We start from the raw sequence: 14,983 nt of genomic DNA on the forward strand, positions 1-14,983 counted from the left end.
ATTTTTTAAAAAAGTATTTTCCAGTTTTTGGCATGTCAGCTTCTTCTTTTAAAACTGCTCAAAAAAGGCGCGTCTAATTGCTTTGACTTTTTTGTAAATAAATTTAATTTTTTTTTTACTACTTTACCCTCGATATGATAATCTTATTTTGACGTTACCCTTTCATTTTATTTTTAAAATTGCTCATCTGCTAGAATTTTTAAATAATTTGGATAATTTATCATTAACAATATTTGTAAAATTAAATATGAGATATACTAATTGCAGTAGAATTTATTATTACCGAATGACAAGTGCAAATATTAACAAATATAGTATCTTTTTAATACATATGGACAAAATGGTCTTTAACTAATTAAGTTCATTTAAGAAGTTATTTTTTAATAGGCACTACCTAATTTAGCTTTTATCTACTTTTTGTTTTTTTTTTTTTATAAAAAATTTATTACTAAAATCACTTTTCTAAGAGTAGAAGTTTTAGCAAACACTCCCTAAAATAATCAAAAGTTGTTGAATGAGGGGTCCAAATTTTTCTCTATTGTCATGTTCACCCCATACTTTTTCCTATTTTGCAAAATATGCCATCATTCATTTTTTCATATTTGCTGTCCTTTTCTGGAATATTGATTAAGACTTTTTATTCTTTAGACCTCGCAGTTAAAAATTAGAGATAGTTTGTGTAATGATATTGCGTTTTTTAAGATGTATGTGTAATTTTTATAAATAGAGGTAATTTATATAAATAATATTGATGTTTCTCGTTGGTGTATATATAATTATTTAAAAATAACATGAATAATTTATATAAATAGATCATAGATTAGGGGTATAATTGTAATTACAATTTTTTCTTATAATTTAGTAAAATAAGGATCAAAGCTGATTACATCCGGATGATCGAAACTCGAAAGAAACAACCATTATGTTTGGTTTTGTTTTTAACTTGTGTTTTGGGTATTTTGTGGAGATAGAGAGAGAAAAACAAAGATAAATAAAAATAAGTTAGAGATAGTGTGTATGTTTGGATTTGTTTTTGGAGATAATATAAAATAAGTATGTTATGTTTGATGTTGGGTAGTGGGGAGACAAAAAATACTGTTCATTGTCAAATCATGTCTCTTTTATATATATTTATATATATATGTATAAAAATATATATAATTTATTCAGTTGTGAGTGGATTAAAATAAATATTATTTCCTAATTATATATGTATGGAAATGAAAAAAAATAATTTATGTAAATACACTTTTAAAAATAATTAAATGCACTCTAATAATGGATTAACAATATTTTTCGTTAGTTGTTCTATTCGATGTGATAAATATAAATACATTATTCAAATAATGTAATATATGAATTAATCGCGTAGAATAATTATATTATTTTATATTTTTTTAAATTTTTAATTATTCCAATGATGTAGAAAATATTACGTATAAAAATATTAAATGGTTAAAATAAAATATATTTGTATTTAAAAATCAAATACTTAGAAACAAGACAAAATACTTAGAAACATGACAAAAGCATGACAAAACAAGCAATGGCAAACATTGCTTCTGTTTTGGGCCATCTCTGAGATTGGCCAAAACCGAAAACAAACATAAGGAACATGTTTTTTGTCTTGGGCTTACATACCCAGTATGTCTTGATCCAATACCTATATTTTGGGTCGGCCCCATAATGCTTTCCGGATCTGGTTTGGGGCCTCCAAGCATAGGCAGGACTCTTTTCCCCAATAATTTGGGTCGGCCCATTATCTAAACTATGGACCAATTATATGGATTTGCTCCATCACAGTGGCGGCCCATAAATCTCAACTGGCGGTGGCCTACACAACAATCCCGTTCTCCGGCATCGATGTCAATTCCGGTCGGCGTATAACCTCTCCACTTTTCGCCCTTTGGCTCCGGTCCGTCGGGACGGCAGCTACTTTTCCATCAGTTACTCTATAATCATCACCACCTATCGGCGTGGTGGCCCTGAGAATCAACGGCTTATTTTTCTTTCTTCTGCTGAATCTTCATTTCGTCCCGGAAGATCCGTCGGCGATTATGATCGTACAAGATAAGAGATGGTGGCGAGGCGCAAGTAGGTTCTCAATCTTAGCAGTTTACGACGAAAATCTGGGTGAAAACTGTGTGGAGTGATTGGATGACAGGATTGCTTTATAGTAAATCGATTGAAGAAGACGATTTATCTGCTTGTGCATTGAACTGCTGGTGAAATGTGTATCCTGTCTCAAGAGTTGACTAGCGAAAGAGAGAAAGTTTGAGGCAATTGACAGAGAATTTTTATGTTAGTAATGGCAGCATGAATATTACACCGTGTGAACAAAATTGAGCTACCATGTCTAGACTGATGATTTTGAGATAAAACAACGTTATATCTTGCTCCTCATCCTTACTAACTTTGCCAATGTTTCTTGAGCAGCTAACGTTTGGGCATGGTTGTGGCCTAGCATCACTGTCCTGATGCTGATGCAGGTTCTGCAGAGCTCTTCCCCGCTGTCAAAATGGCCACCTCTCAGCAGCAACTTTGCTCTGGTCTCGAGTATTGTGGCTTTCAGCAATGTCACTTCTTGCCAAACGTACTCGTCTACTCGTTGATTCGATTGCAGAGCCTTTTTCCAGCATAGAGAACCATGGCACCAGTCTTGTATTTGAGACACGAACGACTTCTCCACTTCTTCGAGCACGTTTGTGCAGACTTTTAAGAGCTCCAAGGCCGAGTTGCACCTTGAGAAAGTTGTGAATGCTAATATTGCTAGAGGGAGAGCTGTTCGCTTGATGAAGAGAACCATGTCGATTGCTTTGAGCTGGACGAGTGGGGGTTCGGATTTGAAGCCGAAGACAAGGAATGCCGAAGCCCAGAGGTGGTCGGAATTTGCCAGTGGATTCCCAGTTTTCCTTACACCTTGAACTGTTGCTTTCGCAGCAACCAGGCCATCTTTCCATTTTGCAAATATTTGAGTTATGGGGTGGAATTGAATCCAACATCCAGGCTGCCTGTTAACTTTCCAAGCCAAACCAAGTCTAACTAAGAGAAGAGCTGATTCTTCCTCACTCTTCCATGTTTGATTTGCTAGACAACCCGAGCAGCAGCAGAGAGCGAGCTTCAAGCATCTAGTCCACTTTTTCAACTTGTTTCTGGTGGAGGGTACATTGTTTGCTGCTGCAGCAAGTAAATTTGCTGGAATAGGTGCCGGTGCAAACCATGCTCCAACTTGAAGCATTCTTGAAGCAAGAAGATTCCTACTTCCATTTGTTTGCTGCAATATAGCAGCACAAAATGACAAGACTTTCATTAGGAAAGGGCTGGTTCTGCAAAATTGCTGGTCTGCATTGCTTAAACTAGAGCAGCCAGTTGTTTCGTCATACTGAATCTGGTTCACGGCCTCAAACAGAGCAGATGGTGCAATTGCAAGTTCAGAAAGCAACGATCCGATCACCCATAAGCCAAAACTCGACCTACCCAGTTTTTCATCAAATTTTCCAAGAAATTCTAGCTCTGCAGCTGGATACTCCTTTTTCCGTCTTCCTCTAATCAACGCCATTGCATCGGACAATGGCAACGTCTGAAGCTGCATTGGCTCAAAGTTCATTACCCTGGAGAGCCTGCTTGTTATGATTACATGTGTGCCTCCTGTGTTTCGTGGAATTAAGTCATGTAAATCCTTACCTTCCCACCATTCCCTCTCGGATTCTAGATTATCAATTATCAGCAAGTAGGGCATGTCGCGAAACAGCTCCCTTTTGACCCTTTTGAATGCTTCGGATTCTTGTTCATCAAAGTTCCGAATCCTCCCTCTTTCCTTCTCTTCATCTGCACTTACATCCAACCCCATATTGATAGATATATTCAGTATATTTTGCCTGAAATACCGAGCTTCACCACCAACCCACAAAACCATCTTGTATCTCTGGGAGTATCGGTAGGCGAATTCCAAAGCTAGCTCTGTCTTTCCAACTCCTGGCGATCCAGTTATGCACACAATGCTGCTGCCAAAGCTCTTGTATTTCCCACTTTTAGTTTTCTTGTATTTAGGCCTCTTCAGGGAGTTTCTCCCAATTGCGGGTTCAACCCAAGCCTCTAAATTTGGCTCCTTACACCTCCCAACTTCCAAACTTATGTATTTGCCTCCCTTAATTCTGTCCATTTCGCTTTCCCCGTCAGCCAGACCATCAGACTGACCCGCTGTTCCACCTTTTGTTGCCGGCATCCCACATTCTTGCTCCAAATAATCCCCACACCCAAAAAATGCTGTCTCAATATCCATAATCTCTTTCTCCCTCCCCACAAAATACTTGTTTCTTGGAAATGGTAACTCCTCATACATATCTACCTCCTTTTCAGCTACACTCTTCCTTCCAAGCTTTCCCCGTAATATCCCAGAAGCTTTTGATATACAGCTTCTCCAATTACCCTCATTGGCCTCCAATTTGAACTCATGACATCTCATTAGCCCATCCAACGCTTCTTTACATTCCTTGTTATCTGCATGGGGGTTGAAAAGACTAGCAATTTCATTAGCATCAGTGTCGAAGAACAAAGGGATCAAATTCTTCTTCTGAGCAAAGAATCTAATCTCCTCCAAGCTCAGATGGTTAAGAAGGCTATAATTCGTGACAACAACAACTCCAAACGTAACAGAGCAAATAACCCTGTCAGCAATCTCATGGCTCTGATTGTCCGCATACTTTGCCCTGTCAGCCACAAAGCAAGCAATCCCCTGAACCTCAAGCTCCGATTTAAGCCACTTGCAGAACCTTATCAAATTCGGGTTCTGTCCATGGAAGCCTATGTACACATCACAGCTCCTCAGCTTCGCATTGGAAGCAGGCGACACGGAGCCTTTAGCAAACGAAACCCGAGGGATGGGAAACGAAAATGAAATTCTGGGCGCCGTGTCCGGGCCTGAAACTGGAACACAGGTCACAATCTTGAGCTTTGTGTTGGCGGGGTCATCAGAGAAATCGTGCCTCTCGGGAGGCGGCGTGTAGGAAGTGCTAGGGATGTCGTCGGACTGAGAACCGCAATAAGATACAGGTGGAGAGGGGTGGGTTAGGCTAGTAGCCGGCGTTGGGCTTTCTTCAGTAGGATTTGGATTTTGATTTGTAGCTACATTGGCCCTTGGAGAGATATAAGGTGATTGCAATGCAGAAACAAATGCTGAGGATGGAGGGGAAACGAGTGGGGAGTTGTATGGAGATGAAGCTACTGAATTTGCCAATGAGTTCTTGGACACTGAATCTTGATTTGAGGTGACAATGTTGGCAAGAATTTCCTTACCGGGCTTCTTGCCTGAACTTGCTAGTTTAATGGTAAGGGACTTGGCATCAACGGTGGGGATTTCTTTAGGAGGGTCTGCAGATGGTCCTGTTTCTTCATCCATCTTCTGCTAATGAATAGGGAGGACCCCCCAAAAGACTTGACTTGGTTTGGTGGTGGTTAAAAAAGAGTTTCAAAAACAAGATTTCAGGAATGCAAGAGAATGGCTTATTTTGGTTAAGATGTTAAAAATGTCTGAAACCATTTGTCACACTCTCAAACAATGAGCATCAGAAGTACCCATACCATATATTTCAGCAGCATTCATCTTGAAAATCGGAAAAGAAACTGGACTTGGCGTTTGGATTCTTGCACTAGTTCATGTTGACATGTGCAATTTAATGTGTGGCTGTGACTGAAAACTCATCAGAAGATGAATGCAACAGTAGAGATAGAGAGATGTTTGGACAACAAGCAGGTGGAGATCCTACATGTGAATTCACTGTGGGCCTCCATGAGTCAGAACACCAGACCTCAGCTTTTACTGTTCAAGGTGTGGATCAGACCAATTAGTTCAAAAAAGCGAGGACCAAAACAGGTATAGAAAACTATGTTCTGTTCTGAACAAGAAAGCTTTTTTCTTTGATTCATCATCATGATAAAGATTGCAATCCACCCCATCATTGAAACACCCTTTATGTTTACCTAAAAATCTTTCACTTTACCTTACCTGGTTTATTTTCACTTGAAGTGAAGCCTCAAGAAAAAGGGGGTGACCCTTCTTTCCCTTGTAGTTCCAGAGAGACCATCTGTCTTCTTTCCTCTCTCTCGCTGTCTCTCTCTCTCTCTCTCGAACAAGCTGTACAAATGGGAGAATCTAAAGTGTGGGTTGGATCTATGAGGTTTTGAACATAAAAAATAGGAATTAAATGCTTTAAAAGGAGCTGCAGAGTGTAGTAAATGTTGTAATATTCTAAGATTCTTATTTTAATGGACATGTCTTGGGCTTAGTGTATTGCTTTTTGTTTTTTGTGTTGTAGGATTACATTACATCTCTCTCTCTCTGTGTTGCAAAATAACACATAATTTTTCTCTTTAATTACACAAGCCAAAGATTGGTCAGAAGGGAAATCTGGGGAAATGGCATTGGAGAGAGGAAAACATGAACTCAGACCATGGTTGTCTCTTGTTAGTGGTCACTACACTAGTTGTAAGAACTTCAACACTATGGCTTGGATAAAAACAAACAATTATGTTATAGTATGTGAAAATTGCAAGTAGGGTTCCCTCTGTTTGTGTACTCTTCTGACATATTTGTGACTAAATTTTTGCTCTGGAAATTGTACCATGACCAGTCCATCTGACCACTGACCTATTAATAATTTGCCCCCTTTAAGAGAAAGAAGAAAAAAAAAATAGGAAACAGTCATCAAGAATTCATAACTGGTTGAAAAATATGAGTTAACTAACCTAATCCCTTTGATCAATGCTTTTTGCAAATAGATGGTTAATTAACCTAATCCATAGAAGCTAAGTACAGGCATTCAATTATGTGAGGCTAATGAGACTCTTAAGTTGTTGATTTCAGAAACATGGATTTATTACAATTGCACTGTTTTTCCCTTATAATTGTCAACAGGGTTTTAATTACTGTGGGGAAATTTGGTTATTAGGGTTCTGACAAGCTTTTAATGCAAAATTCAGGACATTGTTCTTTTTTTTTTATTTATTTAAAAAAAAAAAAGAACAGAAGAAGAAAATTCCTCTCTTATTGAAGAGTAGTAATTGAAGACATTATTGAGTAAGTAGTACTAAAAATTGCACTTTAGTACAGAAAGATTAAATTAAAGAGTTGTAGGTTCTTTTTGATCAGAAAGTCCCTCTGGCTTTTGTTCTAATGATGGATGATTTTGCTTGTTTAAGCTGGAAAGCCAAGTTTCAAGCCTTAATCTTTTCAATTCATGATACCATTTTGACACACACATCCCATTTCAAAAAAAATTATTGAAAAATGATACATAATTTAATAGAAAATGACATAATTGGCCCTCGAGAAATATAATAATCCCTTATCCCCCCACTTCTTAGTGCTTTTGGATTAACATCATTTAGTTGCATTGGGTTAAGTCACTTCCCTTAATTTAAAAATCTTTAATCTTTTCTAATTAATTACGTGATTAAATTACTAGTCTTGTGGTGCACTTCCTCTGTCCGGGCAACCTGGCTGCATGTGCCTCCAAGACTTTCACCTTTTTTTTTTTCTCGAATAATGTTATTCAATTAACATAAGAATTTTCTTCTTTTTTTTTATTAAAAAAATTATTGCTATTTTTAAATGGTAATGATGCGATGAGGTGTCGTTTGGTATTACAATTCTTCTCTCAATGAACTTGGATGTTATTGTCACTCCATTAAATGTTCTTAATTAGTTGAATTTGATCTATGATGGGGTTGTGAGATTAAATATTTTTGGAATAATTACTTCCTCTGTCTCTTGAAATTTGGTGTAATTATATATAAATTTATATAATTTGAGAAATTAAATTTAATACCTTAACATTTATTTCGATTCAACAAATAAATCTCTTGTAATAAACATTTATGGAATTTGGTAATATGAGCGAAAATATATCGAATGAAAATTCATATTTATACACAATTGACTTATTACTGACTTATTATATATCAAACAAATCGATTCTAATAAAATTATCCTTGTACGGGTAAAGATGTACTTGGTCACATACATTAGCGTGTGAAATTTATAAGGGTAGTTTAGTTATAAAAAATTTGTTTAACTTGCAATAAATCAATCGGGGGCTAAAAATATTTTTGTTTTTGCTAATATCAATAAGTTTAGTAAATTTTAACTAATAAATGAATTTATTTAGTGAACATAAATAAATTTCAAAGATATTAAATATAATTTTTTAAATTATAAAATATATATAATTATATCAAATTTAAAAAAAAATACAGTATAATTATTCCTTTACGTTTTGGTTTAAAGTTTAATTTATAGGAAATAAATGGCTCTCCTGATCACCTTTCAAAAGTCAACCAAATAAAATTAATTTATTTTCTTTAAAAGTGAAATGACCAAATATTTCGTTAAAATCAGTTATCAACTGATAATTAAATAAATTGAGTAGCTACCAATATTAACATAATTATTGAATTATTTGTCCTTTTTTTTAGGGCTAGCTAGCTTCATAATTTTGCCGGTAATTAATTATCATTTAATGTTGAGTTATTAAATACTAATTAATACTAAAGATTTAAAGGCAAGTATGAATAATTTTGCAATTTGTTAAGCTCTACAAATCACATTTGAACAAAAAAATTTGTTCGTCAAAGCTAAACTCAAGATTAATTCGATCAGTGCAAAAATAATAAATACACTTGAAAATATCAAATTACTCGACCGCGGCTCATATTTAATCAACATAAAACTCATTTTAATTTGATTAAATCAATAATCAAATCAAATTCAAATACAATTTTTGAAAATTCAATAATAACTACAACAAATTTCAATAATGGTATGTTGGATTCGTCTTGAATCATTTACAACTTTGATTGTTCACTTTTCTTGTGTATGCTCTTTACTATACGTATGTGGTACCGTACGTCTACCTACCTAAAATTGATTATCATCGCTACAATTCTTACGTACTGCAAATAGTTTATGCTTCATGGATTATTATTATTATTATTATTATTATTATTATTATTATTATTGTGGTTAATATTAATTAACTAGTAGAGTTGTCTCCTCTTGGCAAACCTAAACAACCAATAATTATTACCTGCAGTGTTAAAAAATTATTGCAGCATAATTATGTTAATAATGTTTGAATTCAAAATGTCTTAATTAATTCCAACAATTTGTACGCATTATTGCTTGGGAGTTTATGATGACTATTCCCTTTCAAATTTTTATTTTTATAGACATTTTGTATTTCTATTTTAGGTTTGAAATTTTGGTGCCAATCGTAGTTTGGTAGTAAGTTGAATTTTTTTATTTTTAAAACATAGAACTGATTAGCCATAGAAAAAATAAATTATTTTGAATTGCAGATACTTTTTTTTTTATATTTTATATAAAAAGTAAACTCTCGAATATTTTTAGGGTTTCATCTTATACCGACATATATTGTCTCAATTGACGAGTATATATAGTTTTATATCAATAATTTATGTGCTCAGACTTTTTTTTTACTGGCGTGAGTGTTGCATTAGTGAATAATATATAAGTACTCGCTAAGCAATTTATGGTTCTTGAATTATTATGATCACGTGATTATTTAAGCCAAACACGCCATAGTTCGATCAATGATGATGATTCGAATTTTTTTAAAGAGGTGATTGTATAGTTACGTTGATATCAATAAACTGATTAATACATCGATTTGATCAATAAACTCATACTACCATAAACTCATATTAAAGTGAGACAAATATCCGTTACCCATTACAATAAATTTATATTAAATGAGATGAATACCCAAAACGTCTGGTGAAATTTAAATCCGTAATTTTAAATTTTATGAGATCTCAATTTTATGTGACAATCGGAGTTTTAAAACAATTCAAACTTGTGTTTTTTGTGTGTGTGTGTGGGGTGTTATTATTTCTATGTTTGTTCAAGTGAACATTTCAAGTATCTCATGACCCAAACGCTTATTTGGGCCTTCCGCGGCCTAATGGGTCTAAGCATCAAGAAAATACGAACAAACTAAGCCCATAAGAAAGAACAAAACAAATCATTTTAAATTGTGACAAAAGATTTAGAGTAAATTATAACCACTTATTCTAAGATTGTTGTGATTATAAATATTTTTTCATTGTTTGAAAAATTACAAATATTTTTATAAATTTAACATCCGTCTAACAATGAGTCCATTTTATTAGCATCGCTAAGTTTCCGTTCAATTTTTACAGTGATTTAAATGCCCTTTTGAATTATGTATTATAAATTTTTTACATATATATTTTTTAGATTTTTTAAAAAATATTTTTACCAATTAATATTTCCTATGGATTATTTATTTCACCCACTCTTAAATTTTTTTATATTTTTTAAATATTTTTAAAAAAGATTCAATAAAGGTAAAATAGTAATTCACTTCATCGTCTGGGAGTTACATAATTATTTTTCATTTGAGTGAGAGTATTTTTAATTTTTCAAATAATAAGAAGGTGTTTGTAATTATATCAAATTTCAATAAAATAATTATAATTTGCCCTAATATTTATGAAATAGTACCTTTTTGTGTGATGCCTTTTTTCTTTCACAAAAGTAACTCCATGTCGTTTTATCATTACTACACCAATTCTTTTAAACTGTCGATAATACGGTAAATTGGTTCTTCTTCTTTTTTTTTTTTTTAAATTGTGATTTGTCAATTCAAATATTTTATTCTTATTTGTAATATATTTCAAAATATGAAAGATTATTTATTATATGTACACATGGACAGTGTGTTAGGACGACTAATATTAAAAAGGATGTCTTCCTACACTCACAAACAACGATTATTGACACATCTGCACCAATTTTAAATATGAATTGCACGCAATTTTAGCATTATTACACTAATTCTTTTATTATATCAATAATATCTTAAATTAACTTGATTTTTGAATGTGATTTATTAATTTATATATTTTATTATTATTTATAATATATTTTGAAATATATACGAGTAATTTTTTTTGTGGGGTGGGGTGGGGGTGGGGGGTGGGGGTGGAAGGCATAGACAAAAACTAGAAGTAGCCATGTGGATTCCAGATAGATCACTGAGCAACACACACTTGGTGGTTGTGGAGGGTCAAGCAAGACCTACCACACCCTTACTACTTGTGGGCCCCCAATCCACCCCTTCCCAGCTCTTTCCAGTTTTCCTTTTTTTTTTTTTTTTTTTTTTTCAATTTAAAGTTTCCAAATTCCAATTATTATTCTTTGAAGTTTGATCGCCAAAGATCGAATCAACAATTTTTTACACGGCTATAAATCTCCCAATCTGTCCCACATCTAGGGTTTCTGTCCCTTTGATTTTTAATCTTGCGCTCCTTCCCCACTCTTTCTACCTTCATTGATGGAGCCCAGGCCTGAGGTACGCTTTATCAATTCATACTATGGTTAATTGAGTTCCCCATCCAGTTTGTTTCATTTGAGTCGATTTCCGCTTTGTATTTTTTGGTTTCGAGTTTCTTTTGGGAGGAACTGGATTGAATTGGGAGAGAATTGATCGGAGTTGAATTTCATTGGGAAGTTGTTGATTTTTCTTCTGGAGAATCTTCGTATGATTGTGATCCTGTGAGCTGGGATTATGGTTGCTTGTTCTCGATCTTGATCTGAACAAAGTTTGGGGATTTTCGTCATCAATTAAATAATATATGCGAGTTGGATTTAGTAGTTTTACTGGAGATGAATCCGGAAAGTGGGTGTTCGGTACTTGATTCAGTGAAAGATAGTGAAGGAAGTAGGAATGGCTCGGTGTTGGGGAAATTGGGTGGTATTGATGAATCTAAGGATCATGAGAATGGATCTTGTGAGGTCGAAAGTAATGATAATAAAGAATTGCTGTCCCATGTTAAGGGAAAGGAAACTGAAGTTTCAAGGGCATTAAGTTCACCTCCTGAGGAGATGAAATCTGAAGGGCCTCTGGAGTCGGTGAGTTCTCCTCATGAGGTGACGAAAACTGAACCGTCTCCCTCGCCAACAACGAGCAAAGGAAATGGCTTGAGGAAGTGGAGAAGGATCAGGAGGGATGCCAGTAAGGGTGGGGAGAGTAGCTTGGATACTGGCAAGATGGCAATTCAGGAGTCGTCAAATTCAGCTGCACATCCAAGTAAGCGCCCACAAGTTTATGCTGAGAGACAGCAAAAGACTGAGGATTCTGTTTCATCCGTACCTCCTATGGTTGGAGGCTTGGATATTTTTGCCCTGCTTGGTGATTCTGGCTTGGCACTGGAGCCGTCAGTTGATGCTGGAACCGATTCAGAGAATAGTGAGGATCGTAGTAGCAAGTCCTCTACTGCAGCCAGCATTCCAAAGATAAAATATGAGATACCAATGGTTATGGGATTTCCCCATGATAAGAGCGGAATGAGGAGTACGAGTGGGAAAAACTTGACTCACTCAGTACAGCGCAGTCAGCAGGGGAAGGGGCGGATTGAGGCCATTAAAAAGGCTAGAGGAGAGCGGGCTAAGCTTGAGAAGGAAAATTCTCATTCCAGCGTGGAAAGTGATTCGCGTAGCTCCAGCTTTGTATTTATGCAGGGAAAGTACGCCAACAGTAATGGTATACTAAGTGAAAGGCCAGTTCTTCATGATGGAGAAAATGGTGATGAAGTTCAGGGTAGTGAAAGGCAAGTTAACGATGGACTTCAAGGTGGATACACCAGAGATGATGAAGGAGGATATGAAGACACCTCACCTGGACATGCAGTTGCTAACTCATCTTGGGAGGTTAAGAAAGAAAGAAGCAACAACCACGGTGACTCTTCAGATAAGGATCCTCTAGCTGAATCTATCTCTGTACTCCAAGCTGCCCAAGATGCACTAGAAAAAGGTTGGCCCACATTTCCCATTTGGTTGGTTGGTTTATTACTTTGTGCAAGCATATTTTCTTGTTCAGAATAATCTCTGCTCTGAATCATGTGATATGAGCTTGTTAGTTTTCTTCTTGGATGGTTTTTCCCCTTTCAGGAATCTAATTTAGAATGGGATGGCTATAAGTGTTTGTATGATTGCCATATTTCTTGATAAATGAATACTGAAATTATGAAGAAGCATCAAGGTATATCACGTCAGAATTCAAGCACAAATATCATTTTGCTGATTTGTCCTGTAATATTGGATTAGAGAATCTAATGTCATGTAGATAAATGATGGGGAAGATCTGGGATTCTGATTATAGCATTTTCAAGTCATTATGTTCTTGGTGTCTAATTACTCCTCGATGTGAATTAGGTGAGATTTCTATGCATATATTAGAAGTTCGACAGCTTCTGAAATTGGTTATTGTCTTATTTTCTACATGAGTTTTCTGTGATCAATGAGTCATGATATTTATGCAGAGGTGCTGAAATTTAAGGAAATCATTAGTGATGCATCGGGTGATGATGCGGTTTTAGATACCCACCCTGGGTCTAAGGACGTGGAACAAAAACTACAAGAAACATGCTCTGAGCAGTTCCCATCTGGTGAGGGTGTCCCGAGCTTTCCCCGCACTGTACAATCTGAGGTGGTAGACACAGCAAACAGAGATGTGGAAACAGAACTGGATTACCTATTTATGCAAAAGATTGAAGCTGAAGTAGAGCATTTGGCAATATCCACAATGGTTCAAAAGCTGAGGCTTGCTGCTGTGGATCAAATTACTATTTTGAAAGAACAAAAGGCACTGGTTTCAGAGCAAACCCAAATACTTGACAAGCTTGGAGATACCAGAAACAAGGCCGCAACGAGTAAGAAAGAGTCCGAGAAATTGGAAAATTTTTGTGAAGATGTTGCAAGTGCTGATGAAACATTGAGGCTGCGCAAGAAGGTGCGTAAGTACACTTCATATTTTCTCGTGCAGCTATTGACGTTGATAGTCATCTTAGGCGTCTTTGTACTGCAGTCACCATCAAATAATAGGGGGGTTGTTCCCACCTAGTTTTGAGAAGAGCCTTCCTTTTCATTTCCTCCCTTTGTGATGCTTCCATTCTTGAATGAAATGTTTAGCTGTTCATTACTTATTTTCTTTCAGAAGGTAGATATATAGATCAAAAGCTCGAGTCTTAGCTCCTTTTGTAAGGGAATTTTTGGTTTGTAAAATAGCTGATTCTGCTGTATTTATTTATAAAATTCTCATACCTTAATATTTGTTTTATGTAATAATATTTATATAGCCGTTAAAGGAAATATATTAAATTACTATTACTATACATGAAAACTTATTCAAATTAATTGTTAAGGTGTTGATTGGTATACAAGGACAGGTTAGAGGAATATAATAAACTTAGGAATGGAATAAAAGTGGGAATGTGATAATTTTGATTAGGAGTGGAAGATGAGACGAGCCGGCTTGTGAATTCGGTGAGGTAGCTCGAGCTCCTGATGACCTGAGGGCTTGTGAATTCGGTGAGGTAGCTCGAGCTCCTGATGACCTGAGCTTGAGCCAACATATTTCAATTCGAAAGCTCATGAGTTTTTTTGTGTATTGAAGGGTTCCAACCCTCATTATATAAGAAATATTATTTGAAATGTCAAATTAATTACAAATTTATAATATATATTATTGAATGCCTTCATAACATTTAAATTATTTTTAATTATATTGATGTATTAATTAAATTGAGCAGTTGCCAATTTATTTAAAGTAATTACGGTTTCAATCTAAAAAAATTAAGTATGAGAGATAAATTTGGAAGAATTAGTTAAAAAAAGCAAATGAAATTGACAAATCTGGGGAAATAAGATGTGGACCGGAAAGTTCTTGAGCAAAAAGTCAAAAAGGTTGGAGGGTAAAGAATTGCTTTCCTACGAATACAAAGGATGTTGTATTTACCTCGGAGATACTTCTCTCTCTCTCTCTCTCTCTCTCTCTCTCTCTCCTTTTGATTTTTCTCTATTTTTTTAATGACAAAAAATTGGGATAAAAGTATTCTTTTACTGCTTTAATATTATGTATCTCACTCTTAAATTATAATTGAA

At 35.1% G+C, this 14,983-nt stretch overlaps 2 protein-coding genes across 2 annotated transcripts; one reads left to right on the forward strand and one right to left on the reverse strand.

Annotated features, from left to right (window-relative positions):
- Positions 1-1,447: 1,447 nt before the first annotated feature.
- LOC105176546 (P-loop containing nucleoside triphosphate hydrolases superfamily protein) lies at positions 1,448-6,484 on the reverse strand. Its single transcript, XM_011099384.3, has 2 exons — positions 6,005-6,484; positions 1,448-5,818 (listed from the first exon to the last, which is right to left on the reverse strand). Exon 2 carries the CDS (start codon positions 5,396-5,398, stop codon positions 2,387-2,389), a length of 3,012 nt encoding a protein of 1,003 aa, XP_011097686.2. The 5' UTR covers positions 5,399-5,818; positions 6,005-6,484; the 3' UTR covers positions 1,448-2,386.
- A 4,691-nt stretch (positions 6,485-11,175) lies between these two features.
- Positions 11,176-14,152, forward strand: LOC105176547 (WPP domain-interacting protein 1). Its single transcript, XM_011099386.3, has 2 exons — positions 11,176-12,854; positions 13,363-14,152. The coding sequence occupies exons 1-2, from the start codon at positions 11,708-11,710 to the stop codon at positions 13,941-13,943; spliced, it is 1,728 nt and encodes a 575-aa protein (XP_011097688.1). The 5' UTR covers positions 11,176-11,707; the 3' UTR covers positions 13,944-14,152.
- The last annotated feature ends 831 nt before the right edge of the window (positions 14,153-14,983 follow it).

This window comes from Sesamum indicum, linkage group LG13 (assembly GCF_026168435.1).
Source record: "Sesamum indicum cultivar Baizhima isolate 11 linkage group LG13, ASM2616843v1, whole genome shotgun sequence".
NCBI lineage: Eukaryota > Viridiplantae > Streptophyta > Magnoliopsida > Lamiales > Pedaliaceae > Sesamum > Sesamum indicum.